Here is a 23,754-nt window from a genome sequence, read left to right as displayed (position 1 = left end):
CTCTCTCTCTCTCTCTCTCCTGTGTTTTTGGCGCGCGTGGCTCACACTCTTTCCGTTGCTCACTCTCACACCAACCTCTTAAACATCGATCTCCAAAGATGTCTATTAAACTCGTCTTAATCTGACACAATGTCTACTGGTAAACCATACTGTCTGTAATGTGCAGCGGAAGTGAATGATGGCGTATGCTCAGGATGAGTGATCAGTGAGCTCAAGGTTCATTTTACTGAAGGGAAGGGAGAGCCTTCTTGACTTCTTGAGAGATTGTGCTATAGAGCAAAACAAACGAGAATGGAAAACTGTGAGAGAAAGTGCACAGAGAGAGAGAGAGAGAGAGAGAGAGAGAGAGAGAGAGAGAGAGAGAGAGAAGATTGACACCAGAAACCCCCCTCCAAGGACCCCATCTAGTGTCAATCTTCCAACGTAATTGCGAAACCTTTCACCCCGAAACGGGGGCGTTTCACCCCAAAACGTTTCACTCTAGACAAGAGCCTCACTGAAACGTATGACCAAAATGCCAATTTTGAGTATATATAGTATTATATATATACATAATAGTGTGCACTCTCTCTCTCTACACAATACAAACAATTTTTCAATTTTCTATACTGTGCATTGAGAGAGAGAGAGAGAGAGAGAGAGAGAGAGAGAGAGAGAGAGAGAGAGAGAGAGAGAGAGAGAGAGAGAGAGAGAATTCACCATACGGTATACTTGGTCAATGGTCACTGCCAATTGATGGCACAGACTCGCAATGCACCCACTACCCAATATGAGCACTCAACCCTCCCGTTCCCGTTCCCCGTTCCTGTTCCGGGTAACTATGGTTTCAGGCGTTTCACGTTTCAACCTAGCTGAAACCCATTTTCACAGTTACGCTACAATCTTCTCTCTCTCTCTCTCTTTCTCTCTCTATCACCCATAGTGCTTTCTCACAGTTTTCCATTCTCTTTTGTTTTGGTCTATTGCACAATCTCTCAAGAAGTCAAGGAAGGCTCTCCCTTCCCTTTAGTAAAAGGAACCTTGAGCACTCCCTGATCACTCATCGTGAGCATACACCATCATTCACTTCCGCTGCACATTACATTGGTATCAGAGCTCCGTGTGTGCTTCGACTTTGTGAACTCAAGGGAAGAACCACCAAGAACCATCAAGAACGCAAGGAGAACCACGAACCCAAAGAACCTCTCCCAGTTTTTTCCCCTCAAGGAATCTTCTTGTCCCGAGCCCGGACTTATTAGCCATTTCCACCCTTACTCCATCGCGCATACGTCACCTGGTAACTATTGCACAATCATGATATGCCATACATTGGCTAAGCTTTATGCTTCTGTGCTTGAACACGAGCTCGGTCGTTTGGCAGAGAAAGAGGGTGTAAGAGCACGTGGGCAGGCTGGATTCAGAAGAGGTTTTGGTACCCTTGATCACATATTTACTCCTTGAGCCATCATCGAGGAGGGTTGAGCGCATGGGCAGTGTATCTATTGTTGCTTTGTGTACTTCCGCAAAGCCTTTGACACAGTGCCTAGAGCAATGCTGATTTGCAAATTGTATGATCTTGGTGTCCCAAGTGAGATTACATGGGGTATCCTTGCACTATATGAGAGAGTAACAGTAGAGTGCGCACATCTAAAGGCCTCTCAAAGATTATTGACTTTAACATTGGAGTGAAACAGGGCTGCCCACTCTCTTTGACTCTTTTTGGCATGTTTATTGATGAGGTTTCAGTTTATATTGACAGAGATGGAGACAAAGGTGCATTGTTATCATTGACTTGGATACCCCTGTTGTTGTATGCAGATGATCTTGTGCTCATTTCCGAATCACCAAAGTAGTTACAAAGCCAACTGGATACATCGGAGAGATACACACATGATAGAGACTTGTCTGTGAACCTCAGCAAGACTCTCCGACTCTTTTTGGCATGTATATTGATGAGGTTTCTGATTCTATTGACAGAGATGTAGACAGAGGTGCATTGTTATCAGGGACTTGGATACCCCTGGGGCCTGTTGTTGTATGCAGATGATCTTGTGCTCATTTCCGAATCACCAGAAGGGTTATAGAGCCCGCTGGATACATTGAAGAGACACGCACATGATAGAGACTTGTCTGTGAACCTCAGCAAGACCAAGGTGATGATTTTTAATACTACAGCACAATGGGTGAGCCTTGTGGGCATCAACGCACGTTTCTTCACGGCGAGGAAGAAGTGGAGCTGGCTGAGAACTACACTGACTGGGTTGCCCTGATGCGTGATAGGTCAGCTTCACACTTCCTCTCATCAACTACACATAGAGACAGGGAGATATACTTTGACGCCAGTAGAGGAGCGGATATGCGAGCTATGTGACATTGAGCCAGAGACGGAGGAACACTATATCTGCCGATGTCCAGTGTCTTATGAGATTAGGGGACGTTTACATTGTCTCTTCAGAGATGGCTTCGGGCCCTTGTCTAGAGTGATGGATTACACTGATTAGAGTTGTCTTGGGCTTTTCTTGCTGAAATTACGGCGACACAGAGAGGGCTTACTACAGAGGATGAGGTGCTCCAGGCGGGGGTGCATCCAAAGGCCAGTCACAGACTACTTCCAGAGCGGCCCTCCTCAGGCAATAGACTACACGACAGCCTGCCCCACATCATGTGGGACTTTGCTAGAGAGAGCCACAGAGATCAGCAGACCCCCACGCCCATGGCCTCCCGGCAGATTACACCGCCGATCAATCTACCACCGACGTATCGAGGCTATCGTTGGGAGATACAGAGCGACTCCTAAGATGTTCTTCACAGAGCAGGAGATTGATACCATGCTGCAGAGACCCATGAGAGAGTTCATGTGATGACAGAGGACAGGACCAAGCCCAGTAGGACACCCCTTATACCTCAAACTCAGCCCCCCCCCCCCCCCCCCCCCCCCCCTTCCCTTTTACTTCATTACTTTGTTTCTGTGTTAGACACTTTGACACACCTGATGACTATGTGATGTATTGGTCTCATAGGTCTTTTAGGCCTTTTGTACACGTTAATAAACATTTCATTTCATTTCTCTCTCTCTCTCTCTCTCTCTCTCTCTCTCACATCCAGAGTGCAGATGAGGATGGATTCTAGTAGTGCTAATGCTTTCGATCTTTTGTGGTGCGTATGCCCTATCAACTACCTCCATTTTGTGCTATTTTTTCCGATTTATTGTCTTTTTTTTAGTGCTAGGCTTCATTATGGCTGAGTCTGCCCTTGATCTCCGGAGTCATGACAGAAACTCAGTACGTTGAACTTTGTGTTGTTGTATGCTCATGTGTGTGTGAGTGTGGCGTGTGTTGTGTTGGGGAGCATATGTTAGTACCTAGTTCTACACCCACTATTGGGCACTGACGATGTTAGTGGGGATGTCGTGGTATTTAGTCAATACTATGCATGATGGAGTTGATGGTCATGTTGTCTTGTGGATGACTACCATGCGTCTATACCTTGCACTTTCCTTTAAGGGTGAATCTGGGCTTATCCTGGATTCATCTAGGTATATGGATTCTAGTAGTAGTTCTTTTGAACCCAGACACGGTATTAGATTCACCATTTTGTAACAGATTGGTCTCATAGGTCATTTTGGCCTTTTGAAGATGTTAATATAACGTTTCGTTTTATTTCATTTTGGCCTTTTGAAGATGTTAATATAACATTTCATTTCATTTCATTTCTCTCTCTCTCTCTCTCTCTCTCTCTCTCTCTCTCTCTCTCTCTCTCTCTCTCTCTCTCTCTCTCTCCCCCCCCCCCCCCACTTTCTCTCCCTAACTCTACTCTTCCTACATATGTCCACTATGAGCTGCAGAGAGGGTGTGAGTTTATGCATCTCAAGTAAATGCCCAATGTGACCCTAGTTGCTATTTTGTTTTTAGGTATTTATTTGACTTATTTGATATGATTCTGGGCAGGGCAACTACTGAGAATTAATATGTAAAGGCACCTTTGCAGCCATTGTATAGCAATCTAATTCATTGCTGTGTTGGTTTGTTCTGAGCAAGTCCCTCTCTTTCTCTCTCGTGCATTTTCTCCCTAACTCTACACTTCAGCATCATCAACTTGGTCTTCCAACAAATTTCCACTGAGCTGCAGAGAGGGTGTTAAAGTTTATGCATCAAATGAATGCCCAATGTAATCCTAGTTGTTATTTTGTCTTTTAGGTACTTATTTTACTTATTTGACATGCTTCCGGGCGGCAGGGCAATTCCTGAGGGCTAGTATATAAAGGCACCTCAATCCCCATTGTATAACAATGGGGATTAATTTATTGCCAAGTTGGTTGGCTTAGCAAACTCTCTTTCTCTTGTGCATTCTCCTCCTAACTCCAGGCTTCCGCATCATCGACTTTGACATGATTCACACTGTCAAGTTTCTAACTCTACGTTTTGTAGCATGACTTGCTGCAAAGCGCAATTTCATTGGCTTTTGAATTAATTGTTGTGTGTTTTTTGGGGTGGTGGTATGCAGAGAAACCAGTCCAACAGGGTAGTAACGGGGGAGGATAGGGATATGGATGGAGAGTTTGGCGACGACGAAGATACTGATGATGAGATATCTCTGGCTCCTTCCGATGTCACCAATGAGGTATGATTGTTTCAGTGAGTTGTCGAGTACTCCTTTACATATATGTGGCTCATTCTTGGGTGACCATAACAAGTTACTGGCTGATGAGCGCGTGCCCAGGATTACATCTTTGCTTTCGATCTGGCTTGCCATTTGTGACTTTGCTAGCTACCACCCTCTTAACTACAACAAGTAACTGGCTTCATTGTTGTTTTTTGAACTTGCTCAACCCTAGTGGACGAGGCTAATTTTGTCAATTTATGTGGTACTTGCGTTGAAATTTCTAGAAAGGGACACTTAAAAACCTGGTGAATGCCAAGTGATCAAAGGCTTATATGGAGTTGATATGTAGCTGTTGTTGGAGCAGATTTGTCTGGCACTGGCCAGTCTTCATGTGAACTGAATTAACCCACAGAATGTTTTTTAAGGACTACTATGAGGCCTTGGAAGTTCTCAATCAGCATGAATTTATTGCCAAATCAACGTCACGAGAGGAGCTTGAGGTTTTGGGTGAAAGAATCGAGTACAGTCAAGAACCACCCGAGGAAGGTGATTTATCTAATGACACAGAAAATCTATCAGAAGTTGAAGGAGATGAGTATGAGCATCCTAGGAGCAGGTTAGAAGGTTTTCTTGAACTTGAATCCATGTCCAGGAACTAAAGGGCCAAGAAAATTACTTCATGAGGACTACGATTATTTTTGTAGGTTACCGGCCCCAAGACCATTACAGAGAGGCTTCAGCTTGTGGAGTGTCTTGAAGAATGCTATTGGCAAAGATTTAAATCATATCACAATGCCTGCAACCATTAATGAGCCGCTTTCAGTGCTGCAGCGATGCGCAGAAGAGCTACAATACTCGTACAACTCTCTTGGATCTTGCTCAGCCAACCAGATGCTTATCTGGTCTTTTGTGTTTGAGCTGTTTAGTTTCATTGTTTTGTGTATGAGCTTAAATTACTGTTTTGTTGCTTGTAACATGCTTCATAGTTTTATTGTTTTGTCCAGACATCTGCTGGAAAAAGCTTCACAGCTTGATGATTCTATTGAGCGACTTGTTTGGGTCTCTATTTTTGCATGTGCAACTTATCATGGATCTCCTCATAGGGATGCTAAACCATTCAACCCCTTATTAGGGGAGACATACGAATGGCAGTCCCTAGATGGACGATTGCGATTCCTTGCTGAGCAGGTGGGTTCAATCTGTACTTGTCTACCCCCCTCCAACCCACGCGCACACAAACACAACAAAAAATCAAATACATCATTCAAACAAAATTCATGCAGTTAACTTTGTACAGGTTAGCCATCATCCACCTATTCTTGCCTTCCACAGTGAGAACCTGTCGTCAGATTACACCATTTATGGAGAAGTGGAGGTCAAGAACAGATTTTGGGGGAAAAGTGTAGAGGTAGTGTCTTTGAAAACTTAAGATTGCATTTGTTGTGCTTGTTTGTTTGCCATTGCGTGTGGAAATTGTTTTGTTTATGTCTTTTTGCTGTGCTGAATATCATGTGGATTTTGAGTGGTTATTTGTTCCCAGATGGTGTGTGACAAAGGTAAGAATGTATTAACATTTTACGCCTCGTTAAAAAAGATTATGTGATAAATCTGCAAATTTTTTTTGGAGATGAAAGTATTTATGACATGATCCTGGGTGTGTGGTGAGATAAGCCAGATTGCATAAACATATATGTCAGCCTGCAAGCTTATATACAGATCAGAGCCGGGATAGTTCTGTCATTTGATGCTCTGAGTGGTCCATGATGTAGTGGTTGGTGAATCATCCAAGAATGTTATATAGCTTCCAGTGTAGTTTATACTATGAGCAAGATAGCTCCAAAGCTGTGAAAGATCAATTTATGGCCTGTTAGCTCATCTATGTCTCCTTAATATGCCACCAATGGGTATTGGTCAAGGTATGGGTCAGGCAGGTTGATGGGGAATCGGGATGTCATTCGTATGGTAGTAGATGAGGGTGTGGCACCATCTAGCGACCTGATCCATTGTTGGTGGATTCAGTCTCAACCTGCAATCATTGGGAAAGAAGCTTGCGACTGTGACACCACGCCTTTGGTGTTGTAGTGATCAAGGCAGTAGCTGCCCTCTATGTCATCATACAACTCCATCAAAAGCGTGCGCAAATATCTTTGGTGAGGATAGTGCATAACTTTATCTGGTAGCTTGAGAACATATATCCCCCCCCCCCCTGCGCCGCCGTGCCCCTCTGGTTCTTCTTTTTCTCCTGTTGACTTTCTTTAGCAGTATGCTCTTTCCGTTAGAGTTTATCACCTCCAATTACCCGGTATTTTGCTGTGCCCCTCTGCTTCTTCTTTTTCTCCTGTTGCCTCCATAAAACTTTCTCTAGCGGTATGCTCTTTCCATTAGAGTTTATCACCTCCAATTACCCGGTATTTCCTTGTGGCAGCTCTTAGGGAGCGAGGTCCGGAAATAGAGCTTCATCTCTTGTCCCAATTAGAGATCGCCACAATAGACGCATGCTCCTTTGGAGTTCCCTGCTGCCACCCCGTTTGAAACCAGCCTATGGTGCTCTCTCTCTCTCTCTCTCTCTCTCTCTCTCTCTCTCGGGACCACATTGAAGATGGCTACTTGGAATTGTAATGGATCTATGAGGTTGGACGTTGGTGCCTTTGAGGACAGTTTCAGAGAGGGACATTGTTTTCTTCTAGAGACTCTTCAAGCCCCTAGACAGCTTATGCCACATGTGGTGGGATACAGATGGGAGACAGCCCACAGGACAGTCGCAAGATCTGAGCATGGGAGTAGAGGTTCAGGAGTAGTAGCAGTGCTATTTAGGGAGGAATTACAGCCACTACTACATATTGTACGGAGAGATGATCATGCTAGATACATGTGGGTGAGGCTGAGAGCCGACACGCTGATTTCTATACATTGCCATATGTTATGTCCCCCCCCCCCCCCCCCAATACATCAGTATATGTTGCATCCAAAGGACAGTCGCCTTTCTCTATACTAGATAATGACATATGGGAGTTTTCTAGGAATGGTGATATCATCCTCCTAGGGGACTTTAATGCCCAAACGGGAAACTCTCAGATAGTCTTCTATGACACTTGAGATGAGATGCTTAGAAGCTGGATGTGGATGAGTTGGGGCTTGACAGATGCTCACATGATAGAGCTGACGGAGTATGGTTGATACCTCATGGAGATGACGACTACACATGGGTTAGCCATACTTAATGGCTTACATCGATTTCCTGGAGCAGCCGGTTTCACATGCTTTCCACACACACACGGGGCTAGTACAGTGGACTATGTTATGGCACAACTGAGCTTTATTCCTTGTATTCAAGATTTCATAGTGGGAGCCAGACTAGTGGGCGTAGCAGTGGATAATGCTCTTTTGACATTGTCTGTTTCATTTCAGTATAGTACACCCCAGGTATCAGGAGGCAGGTCACATACCCGTTATACATTCACACCAAAGATTGACTCGATTTATACAGTGGAGATCTATAGCCGTCTATGCACAATTGGTCCTGGCCTCTCAGTGGAGGAGTGCACCACTTTACTGACTGAGACACTCCATGGTGCAACATTAGAGGCATACCCACACACTCAGCCGGGTCAGAGGCGACATTCCAGGAGCATGCCCCAGAATAGTTGGTATGATGAGGAGTGCAGAGAGATGAGAGCCCGGCTTCAGAGGGATCTTCTTTTAGGAGTCATCATTTACAGACAGTCTCAGATTGCTTCCTGGCGCCTTGTGCGACGGAAGAAACGAGCTTACTTGGCCCAGATGGAGCGAGAGTTGTATCAGTTGTTCTTGAGTAGAGACTCAGGAGAGGCATGGCGATTCTTTCATGAGCACTCCCCTCCCCGAGTGATTACTTCTCCTGATGTGTCGGGCCAATATGCAACATCGTTATACACTGCTCCTGGACAGGACCCCCTTCCAAATCCTACATAGCCATGCCCACCTACCAACACCTTCTTTACCACTGAGATGGTAATGAGAGCTATTGACAGGATGAGGACCACCAGGGCATATGATCATGAGCACTTTATACATGCTAGAGATATGTTGGTAGAGATTCTTGCAGTGTTGTTCAATCGTGCCATGTGTGAGGGGTTACCTGAGACTTGGAGGTTGCCTACTATTGTGCCTATCTTCAAGGCAGGCGATCCTATAGAGCTTGGGAAGATCGGGGTGCCCATAGTGTTGATTTTGGGGATTATGGCTCTATACAGATCAGTGATGGGACATGTACGCACCCCGGAGGGGATATCTCATTTAGTTCACTCAACCATTGGGGTTGCCCATTGTCTCCTACTCTATTTGGTATGTATGTTGATGAGATGTCTGATTACATTGACAGAGAGGATGATAGAGGTGCCCAGCTGGCAGGGATGTGGATCCGATTGTTGTCATATGTTGATGATATTGTATTGATTTCTGACTCACCAGAGGGTATGCAGTGACAATTGGATGCGTTACATAGTTTTGCAGAGGATAGTGGATTGTCTGTAAACCTCGGTAAATCCAAGGTTATGGTGTTTAACACCGCACCACAGTGGATTAGGAGATCAGCACCGACTTTCAGATATGGTCAGGAGATTGTAGAGTATACATATACATACACTTACCTTGGGGTTGTCTTCATTGGGCCGAGGTTTTCTTTGGGGAGAGCAGCAGAGACTAGACTGACTAGAGCTTTTGCGGCCATATGTGTTCGTAGGTTCAGTTCCAGGAACCTCGGGTAAAGTTATGGCTCTTTGATACTTTAATAGCCTCAGCTATGTTGTATGGGGTGCAGATATGGGGACCTTTTGTAGGCTAGGATGGTTGGAGACGTATGGAGAGGCCCTTGGTATCTATGATCTCTCGACTGATTAGAGCCAAGGCCTCTGTACCCCACACTATCATTCGAGTAGAGCTAGCTGCCCCTCCTGTGTGTGAGAGTGCGTGTGTTCGGAAGAGAGAGAGAGAGAGAGAGAGAGAGAGAGAGAGAGAGATTTTAGATAGATTTTATTATCGTCCTCGGAGGTCAAATATGACCTATGGGACCAAAGTTACATGTGATGTAGTATGTGTATGGCTGATGAGTGACTCTTGATGCTCCAAAATTGTAGTGATGAGAGTCGCAATGGAGAGCCCACACTTTGGCTGGGAGAGGAAAGTGTGTAGGTCTAAGTTATGGCTGAAAATGTGAGAGAAGCAAGTTCGGATGTGATCAAAAGCTGAGCACTCTAGTAGTGTGTGGTACTGAGACTCTCGAACTTGCAGTGAGCATAATGTGCACAATCGATTTGACTCTTCTCCATTGCCCCAACGCCCTATCTCGCATCGAAGGAAATGGGAGCTAAGCCGAATTGCTGCGATAGTGCATATCGCGGACAAGGGAATAGGCTCAAGCATGTAATTGTGAGTACGGTTTTCTCTCTCAGCAAAGAACATGGTTTTGTAGTTGGGGGCAATATAGGTGGTGTAATGTATGAAGCGTGACCCACCGGATTTCTCCCAAGCCGTAATACATTGGCGTTGTAGAAAAGCTTCATTCACTTGAGAGTCAATTGAAGCATCATGTAGCAAGTGTAATGCATCCCATCTCCCAAACCACTTCTTTATGTCTTGCATCCATCCCGTGCTCAAGATCTTGTTTTTATGCGTCTTTTGAACTTTTTTGCTTGCTTCCCATGCAATTGTAGGAAGTCGATGTGAGGGGTTTTGACGCATCTTTATCATGTACTCCACAACCCTTTCCATGCCCATAACCTCAATTGGAAGAGATCCCGACTCAAGAAGTAGGAGCATATATGGTGTTTGTGTCTTAACTTGGAGAAAGTTTGTAAGAAAACGCTTTTGGACATTCTCAAACTCTTTCCAAGTAGACTTTGAGATGCTCCCGCCCCACACTTCAACTCCATAAAGAAGAACCGGTGTCACCAATGCATCAAAAAGATACTTCTTGAGAACCCAACACTTGATGTTTCCCGCATTACACATGTTCTCAAATGCATAATATGCTCTCTTTCCCGCTTCCAAACGACGCATAGCACATTCATGCCACTTGTGATTGGATGGAACCTCAAGGCCAAGGTACTTAAAGCTCTCAACAACTTCAGTGTCTTGTTGTTGTACACAATGCATGGCTTCTCCTTATGGTTGGTTTTCACAAGCATAACCTTTGTTTTGGATTCATTTACAATCAGCCCACTATGCAAGCAAAAGTTCTCAAGGACAACCATAAGCTTTTGTGCATCTTCTAAAGTGTGTGCTAGAAGCACTACATCATCCGCATACAACAAAAGCATGATTACCGCATTGCAAATAGTGACCTCTTGAATGCCTTCTTCTTGCATAAAGTCAAGTACCATTTGTTCCAATTGATCGATGCATAGACCAAAGAGAGTTGGTGACAATGGACATCCTTGTTTAACCCCAATAGTGCTTAGAAAAATTTCTGAAATTTCTCTTCCCATGCGCAATTGACAAATCACCTTCTCATAGATTCGAGAAACCGCAAGCATAAACTCACTTGGCACTTGGAGTTCTTCCATCCTTCTCCACAAATTGTTACGTGGAATCATATCAAAGGCTTTCTTAAAGTCCACAAAACAACAATACAATCGCTTGCCTTTCAACCGACTTTCCTCCATGAGAACACGAAGAGTGACAAGATGATCAATGGTGCTATGGCATCGACGAAAACCCGCTTGTCCCTTTGCACGCTTGTCATTCTCTTCAGCCCAATCACTCAATTTCATCTCCATTATGCACCCAAACAACTTTGCCATAAGAGACCCAATCATTATAGTCCGGTAGTTGCTTACATTCTTTACATCCCCTCCTTTATGCAAAGGCTTAACCCAATTAGTACTCCAATCATAAGGCATACCATGTTGAAGTGCAAGGTTGAACATATCACACATCCACTCATGGGTAGAATCTCCCGTCCATTTGATCATCTCCGGCTTGATACCTTGAAGATCTCCTGCTTTGCGAGTGGCCAACTTTTCAAGCCCACCGCATACATCCTCAATAGTAAAAAAAGACGGCATACATGGGAGTGAACCATAAAATGGCATTTTTTCAGTATTTGCTTGCTCATATAATTGCCTACAATGTGTGTACATATCCACTAGACTCAAGTTACCAAAATTCTCAACCCGCTTGCCTCTCAAGTTTCTCCAAAATCTTCCACATGCATGTGCCTTTTCTTGGACTTGAAATTCTTGTTGCTTTACTTCCCATCTTCTTCTCTTCTTTTGAATCAATGCCTTGTATGTATGCAAATGACTTTGATAGTTGTCTTTGTCCATAGTTGCATCAAGCTTTATCAAGGACTTTCGAGCATCTTGACATTCTTTATCAAACCACCTTTTGCGTGATCTATCTTTGTTGATACCATGGAGATGCTTTATGGCAAAGCATTCTTCCGCACAAGAACAAATAGCTTTCTTGAAAGCTTCCCATTTAGTTTCCAATGGTGCATCACATTGAAGCTTTGTCATCCATAATTTTTGCTCAACCATTTCAATGTACATTGGTGCCCGTTTGAAATCCATACATAGTGATAACTTCTCTTTTCTTTGGCTGAGATTATCATGCTTAGTTGCTTCTCCACATGAAAGGTCAATACATAAGGTGCGATGGTCGGATTCCGGGGTCCATTGACCAAACATAAAACTCTTTATGCGATACATGATGGCTTCAGAGAGTAGCATATAGTCAATCACACTATCCCCATTATGTCTCCTACATGTAAATCCATTGGTTCCACTCCACAAAGATACACCATTGGCAATGAGCATACCCGTGCTATTACACATGTGTAAAAGTAACTTTCCATAGTGATCCGGCTCTTTCTCATCCGTTGAAGTACGATCATACAAGTGAACTTCCTCCAACTCCTTTGAAATGTATGACATATCAAATTGTTGAGTATCATGTTGCAATGTTTTTGTGCGAGCATTGATATCCCCAAATACAATAACATCACCTTCACCTTTGAAATAAGCAATGTCCTCTTCCAAATCAGAAAATGGTTGATCTCTATCCATGCAAGCATAAAAGGGAGAATCATGATGAGGAATGTAGCAACCGGCTACAAAAATGGGTGCTCTTTTTGGTGTCATAATTTTCAGCCATACATAACGTTTGTACTTGTCATCTTTCACAATTGATACAAAATCTTCCAATCCTTTCTTAACCATACATGCTAACCCTCCTTGTCCTCTTCGTTGCTTGAGATTCTTTGACCACATCAATGAATGTACATTGTAATCTTCCAAGCCGTTAATCCTTTGTGTATCATGCTTCCAAGTTTCAACAAGAAGTACAACATCGGCTTTGCTTGTTAGTTCATCAATGCCAACCCCCGCATTCCATGGGTATCCATTACAATTCCAAAAGCATATTTTCAATTTTAACTTGGTCTATAGGTCACGCATCCCTATTTGCTTGAGAGACTTACCTCCTTCTTGGGCACATTTTCTTCATGAGAGATCTCCTTGTTTTTATTATTCTTTTCCTCATATGCCTTGCGACGCATATTTTGTTGCTTAATAGTGCGATCTTCACATACAAAACATTTTGTATACCTCAAATAGATCCAACTATTATCAAGGATAATCTTTCGCTTGGTCTCATCCGGCATGGTGCATACAATTGGCCGTTCTCCCGAGCGAGGAGCTCCTTGCTTCCCCACTCTATGTGCTCCATAGACCATAACTCCTGACATGCCAAAGTGGGTTTTGAAGAAATCTTCAATAACAATGGCAAGAGAAGGAGGTGTCTCTAACTTCTCTTCGGGAATTCCATGAATAACAATGTTCTTGGAACGTCGCTCCCGTTCCTTCAACTCCTCCACATCCACATTCTCAACATTCTTTGTTTGAACCATAGCTTGCATGAGTGAGGAATTAGAAACCACATTGCTACCACATACATCAGCCCAAGACTTGTTTGTGCATACATTTTTCATGTCGCATACATTCCGGCTCATAGTGTCAAATTTCTCCTCTTTCAATACATGGTCATGCTCTACTTTGCTCATCCGCTCCTTCAAAGCATTCAAGTCCACAAGAGAGCGTTTACATTCCTTGACTTCCTCTTCAAGTTGCATCAAACGTGTTGTTTGCATCTCAAGTGTCCTCTTGAGATTCTCATTCTCAACCACAAGTACCCTTAGTGTGCCATTCTCCATTGCAAGTGCTCGTAAGTCTTCGCCTTGTTTGTTTACGGTCTCTTGCAATGATACCAAGTACGCCATGATCATGGTTTCCGATGTCGTTGGTTGGGTGGTTGTGTTGCTATCTCCACACTTAGGAGATTTTGGATCATTTTCCACAATGGTTGTGGACCTTGTTGAAGAAGAAGAACCCTTGCGAGTGCCGAAAGACATTGTATGTAAAATAGGAGATGAGAATCAATTTTGTTGAACCTGTTCACTTCGGAAATGCTGCTACAGAAACGCCTTCCATAACTCTGAAAATTTCTGTCTTTACATCAATGCGTAGAGGACTTCGTGCTCTTCGATTGAGACTATAGATCACCCAAATCGGAGTTCGGATGAAGAAGTTATGATCAAAAGAGTTATGAAGAAGTTCGGAGAGAGAGAGAGAGAGAGAGAGAGAGAGAGAGAGAGAGAGAGAGAGAGAGAGAGAGATAGATAGATAGATAGATAGATAGATAGTTCTATTATCGTCTTGGGAGGTCAAATATGACCTATGGGACCAAATGAACATGTCACGTGGTGTGAGTGGAGTTCATAAGTGACTCTCGATGCTCAAAAATGGCTGAAATGAGCGTCGCAATAGAGAGTCCACATCGTGGTTGGGAGAGGAAGGTATGTAGGGAGAGCTCATGGCTGAATATATGGGGAAAAGAGGACCTAATGTGGTCAAAAGCTGAGCACTCAAGTAGTGTGTGGTACTCACTCTCTCGCACTTGACGAGGGCATGAGGTGCAAAGTCGATGACACTCCTCGCCAGTGCCCCAACGTCCTGTCTCGCAGCGTAGAGAATGGGAGCTAAGACGAATGGAGGCAATGGTGCGGATCGCACTCAACGGGATGGGCTCAAGGATGTAGGAATGGGTTCGGTTACCTCGTTCCGAGAAGAAGAGAGATTTGTAGTTTGGGGCAACGTGTGTGGTGTAATGGCTGAAGCGAGAACCTCCGGATTTCTCCCAAGCCATGATACATTGGCGTTGTAAGAAGGCCTCATTAACTTGGGAGTCGATCGACGCATCCTTGACCAAGTGACATGCATCCCATCTTCCAAACCATTTCTTGATATCAAGCATCCACCCCGAACTTAGTATTTTGCTCTTGCATGTCTTTTGAACCTTTTGACTTGCTTCATATGCGATTCTAGGAAGTCGATGCAAAGGGCTACGTTGTGTCTTACGCATGTACTCCACAACCCTTTCCATGCCCAAGACCTCAATGGGAAGCGATCCGGACTCAAGAAGTAAGAGCATGTAGGGTGTTTGTGTCTTGACTTGGAGAAAGTTGGTAAGAAAACGCTTTTGGACATTCTCAAACTCTTTCCAAGTAGACTTCCCGATGCTTCCACCCCACACCTCCACTCCATAAAGAAGCACCGGTGTCACCAATGTGGCAAAGAGGTACTTTTTGAGAGCCCAACACTTGATCTCTCCTGCATTGCACATGTTCTCAAATGCATAATAAGCCCTCTTTCCGGCTTCCAAGCGACGCATTGCACAATCCTTCCATTTATGATTGGATGGAACATCAAGGCCAAGGTACTTGAAGTGATCTACCACTTCAAGTTTCTCATTGTTGTATACAATGCATGGATTTTCGTCATTGAGGGTCTTTACAAGCATAACCTTGGTTTTGGATCCATTCACGATCAGCCCGCTATGTAGGCAAAAGCGTTCCAAGACACTCATAAGCTTTTGTGCATCTTCTAAGGTATGTGCCAAGAGCACTACATCATCGGCATAAAGCAAAAGCATGATCACCGCATTTCCAATCTTAACCTCTTCTATGCCTTCTTGCTGCATAAAATCAAGAACCATGTATTCCAATTCATCAATGAGTAGCCCAAAGAGGGTTGGGGAAAGTGGGCATCCTTGTTTGACACCAATAGTGCTTGCAAAAAATTCTGAAATTCCATCTCCCATACGTAATCGACATATCACTTTTTGGTAGATGCGAAAGACTGCATGCATAAATTCTCTCGGCACTTGAAGGCTTTGCATACGTCTCCAAAGATTTCCTCGCGGTACCATGTCAAAAGCTTTCTTGAAATCCACAAAGCAACAATACAACTTTTTTCCTTTCAATCGAGACGCTTCCATAAGAACTCGAAGAGTGACAAGGTGATCAATAGTGCTATGATGCTTTCGAAAACCTGCTTGGCCAAGCGCACGTTTGCCATTCTTTTCAGCCCATTCACTTATCTTCATCTCCATGATACATCTAAATAACTTTGCCATCAAAGAACCAACCATTATAGTGCGATAGTTGTTCACATTGTTTACATCTCCTCCTTTGTGCAAAGGTTTGATCCAATTTGCACTCCAATCATGAGGCATGCCATACTGAAGTGCAAGGTTAAACATATCGCATATCCAATATCGTGTTTTCTTGCTTGTCCATTTAATCATTTCAGCCTTGACACCTTGAAGGTCACCTGCCTTGCGAGTAGCAAGTTTCTCAAGCGCGCGGCATACATCTTCAATGGTAAAGAAGGGAGACATAAATGGAAGGGAGCTACAACCCTCCATCTTATCAACATTGGGTTGCTCATAGAGGTTCTTACAATGCATATACATATCCTCAAGAGTCAAGTCACCAAAGCTCTCAACGCGCTTGCCTTTTAGATTTTGCCAAAACTTGCCACATGCATGTGCTTTCTCTTGTGCTAAAAGAAGTTGTTTTTCGACTTCCCACCTTCTCCTCTTCTTTTGAACAAGTGCTTTGTATGTGTGTGAACATTCCAAGTAAACTTCCTTGTCTTTGATTGCATCCAATCTTAGCAAGTGTTTTCGGGCTTGACTACATTCCATGTCAAACCATTTCTTCTTGGTGCTACCCTTCTTAGACCTTTTGCAAGACATGTGTTTCACCGAAAAGCATTCCTTCGCACAAGAGAAAATTACTTCTTTGAAAACTTTCCACTTGCATTCTAATGTTGGGCTCCCTTGATGCTCTATCATGCTTAACATTTGGTCCACCATATCAGCATATATAAGTGCTCGTTTGAAGTCTAGACGTAGGTACAAATGATTCACATCATGATTGGAGGCTACATGCTCGGGCCGTTTACCACACTTGAGGTCAATACATAACATCCTATGATCTGATTCCGGATTATAGGATGTTATGTATTGACCTCATAACATAAGAGAGAGAGAGAGAGAGAGAGAGAGAGAGAGAGAGAGAGAGAGAGAGAGAGAGAGAGAGAGAAATGAAATGTTATATTAACGTCTTCAAAAGGCCAGAGTGACCTATGAGACCAAACTGATACAAAAGTGGTGAATCTGTTACAATGTCTGAAAAGTGTGAAAATAAATGCGAAAAACTAAATACAAAGTATTAGATAAACTTCTTAGGAGCATTCTGGGTGTCTAGCTAGAATGCTTCTAATCCTTTGTTATAGTCTCCTCCGATGAAGTGTGCTTCTGCATCTCAGTCGTGGTCGTCTCGATTTCCTAAGCTCAATCGCCCTGTCAATGAGGGGGGTATGTCACTAGCGTGTGACTACTATCTATCCTTTTTGTTGATTTCTTTCTTATTATCTATTTACTTTCACTTTTTGGAAACACCCCTCGGGAAATCTAACTGCCCTGTATTGCATAGCTAGTGTGGAACTGTCCAGAGGGAGTCCAGGCCTGAGGGCAAGAGAGCACTAAGGTTGGACAAGGACTATGGTTAGCCAAGTGGGGTCATTGACTAGCCAAAGTGGAATCCTTTGCTACAGAGGCTACATTTCAGTTTTGGATGTGGCCGCAGTGTACAAAGAGGGTCGGATGACCTAGAAAGATACAATGGCAGCATCTCCTAAAATTTAGGGAACTGCTATTTTGGGACCTGAAAATGTGTTGGCGTCATTACCTCCGGAATGACAAAGTGAACATTTTCTTACTCTGCCGTGAAGTCAACTGGGCAACCGGTTGGGATATTTTTAGGCGGCAACCCCGAAACGGGAAAATGCTTGTAAAAGTGCCAAGTGGCACCTTCTGGTGCACTTGCCTTATGCAACAAGAAGTGGCGCTGAATTTGAAGAGGAGAGAGCCTCATTTTCAGATTTTGTCACAGGTTAAGAGCTATGGAGTGCTTGCTTTCCCTCTTATGCACAGTGCGGTGCCAGGAGTGATGCCCTGCACGCTACGCACTGCCCTCTCTCTCCCCTTTGGCAGTATGTTATGCCCCTCTAGTGGGCTCTTCATTTGACCAATGTACAGTTGTGTGGGTTCATGCGCGATTGCCGAGGCAAGAGCCTCTTGCACAGGTACTGGATTAGCTAGCGGCTAATCCCCCCGCAGGTACAGGTGAATTCGGAGAGGTTTCACGCCAGAAATCTCGTCCGATTCAAAGGGCAAGTAGCCCTACAGGTGCGGGAGCTCGAGGACTTGCTAGGGATGCGACCGGCACGCGAAACGGAGCCCGAAACAGTGAATTACAGCCTGCTGTGTATTTTTGCAGGTTTAGGGTTTTGGTCCTAAACGGACCCTAATACCCCCAGGAGGTTCGGGGACGCAAGGGGACCGCTGTACAGGTGATCTGGCGCATTTTCAGGGCTGAAAACAGAGAATTCAGCGTGCTGCAGATTCTCGCCAGGTTTTGCAAAGTGCCCGTATGCGTCGGGAAAGTCAGTCAATGCGTGGGAATACTGACCGTGAAGGGTTCTAGTACAGTTATGCTACCGAAATCGGGCTGGAACAGTGGAAATTCAGCCGAGAGTGTGCGGGGCAGCTTGTAGGAACCACAGCGTTTATTCCCTCTTTTGAATAATAAAGAAATACCGAAAGGGGCGCCTAAGTTAGGGGCCAATCTGGTGTCCGTCTACTCATACAGGTGCAATCTAGCAGCCTGTATCCCTCTCCCCTTTGATGTGTCTTGAAAGTACAGGTAAAATAGACGACTAATAATGGGTGAAAGCTAAATCAAGGTTTAAAGTAAAGTCTACCGCCCTTTTTGGATTGAATAGGCCGGTTTCAGTGCCTTTGGTCTGAATGTGGGTAATCCTTTGTGCTCGCTGCTGGCCTCTTGCTTCTCCTTCCATTCCTGCTTCTCTCGATCCGAAGAAATCTGTGATCTGCCTCTGAGGCTGTAGTGCTCTTTGTCTTCTCATCAAATTATCCCTGTGCCGATGTAGTTCCAATAGGTACAGGCCTAAGCACCTTTGATCTTGGTATTGCATGACTCTATCTAGAGGTCCAAAGCCTTCTTTAAATAGGCAATGGAAATGCCCGCGTATCTCATAGTATACGGTGCAATGACATATGTAGTGTAATTCTGTCTCCGGCTCCATTCCGCATAACTTGCAAATTCTGCTCTCATGTGGGATCCCCCTAAATCTGCCAAATTCAATTTCCAGCTGGTGTGGATGTACGAATCTGACCAATAGCACATCTCAAACCATGAGACAGGTGGGTATCCATGTAGCTCGGGCGAATCACAAAACCATCTTCAGATATCTGTAGGAAGTTTTTTTTGTAGTCGGCCATCTTCGTGCCCAATTCTTGTGTAGGGTCTACCCATGTCCTCTTAGTGTCCAACTGTATAAGATCCTGGCGGATGATTTTATTAATCTCCGTTCGTGTGATTGCCAGTGATGGAGCCTCAAGAGAGTATTGGACGGGGGGTAATCTTTCCATACTGAACCCGTGTCTCTGAAACCACGAAGACAGTTGCGCATACCAGCATGATGTATCTCCCTTCATTGCTAATTGTCGAGAGGATTCGAGGGCCAATCTAGTATATTGGCAATTATTTGTATCCCATAAACCGTGTATAAAGGACACCGATCTGGTAAGAGCTTCAATTTCTATCGGAGGGGCAGCTAGTTCCACTCGGGTAATCGCGTGTGGTAGGGAGGCCTTGGCTCTAATCATTCGGGAAATCATAGATACCAAAGGTCTCTCCATTGACTTCCAATTATCCTGATCCATAGATGGTTCCCAAATGTGGACCTTGTAAAGCATAGCCGAAGCCACCACAGTATCAAAGAGCCAAAGTTTTAATCGTGGTTCCTGAAATTGCACTTGTGAACACATCCTCTCCAACCCTCCCAAGGCCGCAGAGGCTCTGGACAATCTAGCATCCGCTGCTTTCTTAAGAGTAAACTTCGGTCCTGTAAATACCACACCAAGGTATCTGTATGCATCTGTGTACTCTACTGTATCCTGGCCAAATGCAAATGTAGGTGCCGATCTCCTAACCCACTGCGGTGTGGTGTTAAACACCATAACTTTGGTTTTACCCAAATTTACCGACAGTCCGCTGTCTTCCGCGAATTTATGTAATGCATCTAACTGCCTTTGCATTCCATCTGGTGATTCTGCTATCAATACAATATCATCTGGATACAACAACAAAGGGATCCATGACCCTGCAAGTTGAGCACCTGTGTCACCCTCTCTATCAATGTAATCTGATACCTCATCTATATACATACCAAATAAAGTAGGGGACAGTGGGCATCCCTGCTTTTCTCCAACGGTGGAATGAACAATGTCGGAATCCCCTTCTGGAGTACGTACATAACCAGTTACTGACCCGTATAAGGCCATGATCCCCTAGATAATCTCTTTGGGGACCCCTAACTCTTGCATCCTACGCATCAATCTGGCCCTTGGTACTGTATCAAAAGCTTTCTGAAAATCCACAAAGCAACAATACATCCTTCTCCCGCTTGCTCTTCCTTCCTCAATAATGGCTCTGAGCGTAAGAATATGATCTAAAGTGGAATGACCCCTCATGAATCCAGCTTGTCCTGTTGCCCTTATGCCCTCATTCTCTGCCCATCTACTCAATTTTTGTTCTAGAATGGATGCGTACAGTCGAGTCAATGTGTGACCCACCATAATGGTACGGTAGTTCCCGGGTATCATAGGATCTCCAGACTTGAAAATAGGTACGATAGTAGATAATTTCCAAGATTCAGGGAATCCTTCACACATGACCCGATTAAACAGACGAGCAAGGACTTCTGAAAGTAGATCCCTTGCATGGATCAGATGTTTTGCTACTAAACCCTCATGATCATATGCTCTTCTTGTCTTCATCTTATCAATGGCTTTTTCCACCATTTCCGTCGTAAAGAAAGTACTAGTAGCAGGGCATGGCTCGAGCAGATCTGGTAATGGAGGCTCTCCAGATACCGTATATAATGATGTTACATATTGACCCCAAATCTCAGGAGAAGTAATTGTCGGAGGCGATGAGTGCTCGTGAAACAAACGCCAGGCCTCATGTGAGTCCTGACTGAAGAAGAGCTGATATAAATCCTTCTCCAGTTTGGCTAAAAATGCCCTTTTCTTGCGACGTACTATACGCTGAAGAGCAATCCGAGACTGCTTATATGTGATAATCCCAAGTGTAAGCTCTTTCTGGACCTGGGTTCTCGTCTCTCTGCATTCCTCGTCGTACCAACTGTTTTGAGGCATGTTCCCAGATCCTCTCTTCTGATCAAGCTGAGTATACTTGTGGGTATGCTTCTTGTGCTGCTCCATGTAGTATCTCTGTTAGCTGAGAAGTAATCTCCTCTACAATATATACTGGCTCGGCTGCCCACATCCTGTTATAGATCTTTTCCACATAGACTGAATCAGTCTCTGGTGTGAAAGTATATCTTGTGTGTGTCTTCTTCCTTTGTACTTGAGAGGCATTGTATTGGAAGGAGATGGATATGGTCAAGAGAGCATGATCCACTGCAATCCCAACCGGTCTGGCTCCCACCTTAAAGTCCTCGATACAAGAAATAAAGCTTGGTGAAGTCATGACATAATCCATTGTACTGGCCCCATGCCTGTGCGGGAAGCATGTGAATCGCTCAGATAAAGGGAAATTCTCTAGACCATTAAGTATGGCCTAACCATGTGTAGTTGCCATTTCCATGAGATGTCTCCCATATTCAGTGTGTTCTTTATCCTGTGAGTTTCTAGTAAGCCCCTCCTGTGATAAATCCACTTCTCTGAGAATTTCCTCAGAAGTATCATAGAATACTGCTTGAGAGTTGGCGGTTCTGGCATTAAAGTCTCCTAAGAGAACGATGTCTCCATCTCTAGAGAACTCCCATATGTCATTATTCAATATGGAGAAAGTGGACTGTCCTTTAGGTGAGGAGTAGACTGATGTACTTGGAGGGAAGTAGCATATAGCGATATATAGAAATCTACCCGTCTCGGCTCTCATTCTCACCCACATATACCTTGCTTGCTCATTTTTCCTGATAATCTGTAGGAGTGGTTTCAGCTCCTCTCTAAATAAGACTGCTGCTCCTCTTGAACCCCGGCTACCTCGGGGGGGGGGGGGGGGGGAGAGAGAGAGAGAGAGAGAGAGAGAGAGAGAGAGAGAGAGAGAGAGAGAGAGAGAGGAAAGACGGGGAAGAGGAAGAAGAGGAAAGAGGAGGAGGAGGAAGAAGAAGAAGATACTATGAAATCCTAAGGCTAGGTGTGAAATAAGCAGCTAGCCGAGGTAGCTAAACCACAAGTCACAAGAGATCCAACATTGGTCGCTGGCAGATCTCATCAATCTCTTCCATGGTTAGCAGCCTGATCGGGCGTCGTGCATGTCGGGCCAAAGTGATACGGATCCTCTGATGTAGCCTCCGTCTATGCTGTGTAATCTTCCGCGTTCGTGGGCGTCTGGATCTCCCCAATTTAGTCGCTTGGTCGATTAGTGTGTCTTTGGTGTGAGGCAACAAGATCTGCTGTGGTAGTAGCTCCTCCAGGTGTTCAGTGTCTGCTCTAAAGAAGTCTGTGATGTGTCTGTGGGATTGGCTAACCTCTCCTCTTAGCAGGCTCTCTCTGTGTCTACGTAGCTCGAGCAGAAACAAACCCAGGCATCTCTGATCCTCGTACCTCATGACTTTGGAGAGTGGTCCAAAGCCACTCTCTAAACAAGCAGTGGAAGCGGCCTCGTATCTTGTAGTAGATGGGGCAGTGGCATGTGTAGTGTAACTTTGTCTCAGGCTCCATGTCACACAGGGGGCATGTCCTGGCCTCTGCTAGTACTCCGTTGTATCTCCCAGTCTCGGACTGTAGGCTGGTGTGAAGATGTGCTTATCTGGCCAATAGCGCACTGTATCCCATGAGGCAAGTGGGTGTCTGAAACCGGCCTGTTCAATCCAAAAAGGGCGGTAGACTTTACTTTAAACCTTGATTTAGCTTTCACCCATTATTAGTCGTCTATTTTACCTGTACTTTCAAGACACAACCAAGGGGAGAGGGATACAGGATGCTAGATTGCACCTGTATGAGTGGACAGACACCAGATTGGCCCCTAACTTAGGCGCCCCTTTCGGTATTTCTTTATTGTTCAAAAGAGGGAATAAACGCTGTGGTTCCTACAAGCTGCCCCGCACAAACTCGGCTGAATTTCCTCTGTTCCAGCCCGATTTCGGCAGCATAACTGTACTAGAACCCTTCACGGTCAGTATTCCCACGCATTGACCGACTTTCCCGACGCATACGGGCACTTTGCAAAACCTGGCGAGAATCTGCAGCACGCTGAATTCTCTGTTTTCAGCCCTGAAAATGCGCCAGATCACCTGTACAGCGGTCCCCTTGCGTCCCCGAACCTCCTGGGGGTATTAGGGTCCGTTTAGGGCCAAAACCCTAAACCTGCAAAAATACACAGCAGGCTGTAATTCACTGTTTCGGGCTCCGTTTCGCGTGCCGGTCGCATCCCTAGCAAGTCCTCGAGCTCCCGCACCTGTAGGGCTACTTGCCCTTTGAATCGGACGAGATTTCTGGCGTGAAACCTCTCCGAATTCACCTGTACCTGCGGGGGGATTAGCCGCTAGCTAATCCAGTACCTGTGCAAGAGGCTCTTGCCTCGGCAATCGCGCATGAACCCACACAACTGTACATTGGTCAAATGAAGAGCCCACTAGAGGGGCATAACATACTGCCAAAGGGGAGAGAGAGGGCAGTGCGTAGCGTGCAGGGCATCACTCCTGGCACCGCACTGTGCATAAGAGGGAAAGC

General features: G+C 44.7%; 1 protein-coding gene across 5 annotated transcripts in view; it reads left to right on the top strand.

Annotated features, from left to right (window-relative positions):
- LOC147439542 (uncharacterized) overlaps nt 1-23,754 on the top strand; it is a 93,525-nt gene that overhangs the window by 27,328 nt on the left and 42,443 nt on the right. For 4 of the 5 annotated variants that reach the window (XM_086485364.1, XM_086485363.1, XM_086485365.1 and 1 more), the window contains 4 exons: nt 4,483-4,599; nt 5,007-5,197; nt 5,286-5,769; nt 5,879-5,989. In XM_086485364.1, coding sequence (XP_086341490.1) covers nt 4,483-4,599; nt 5,007-5,197; nt 5,286-5,769; nt 5,879-5,989 — 903 coding nt within the window. The remainder of the gene's footprint in view (nt 1-4,482; nt 4,600-5,006; nt 5,198-5,285; nt 5,770-5,878; nt 5,990-23,754) is intronic. The other variant, XM_086485366.1, reaches the window with a different exon arrangement.

Source organism: Adiantum capillus-veneris, chromosome 16 (genome assembly GCF_014529385.1).
Source record: "Adiantum capillus-veneris isolate H3 chromosome 16, ASM1452938v2, whole genome shotgun sequence".
Taxonomy (NCBI): Eukaryota; Viridiplantae; Streptophyta; class Polypodiopsida; order Polypodiales; family Pteridaceae; genus Adiantum; species Adiantum capillus-veneris.
Note: the sequence above shows the minus strand (reverse complement) of the source record. Positions and strands in the feature narration are given on the sequence as shown.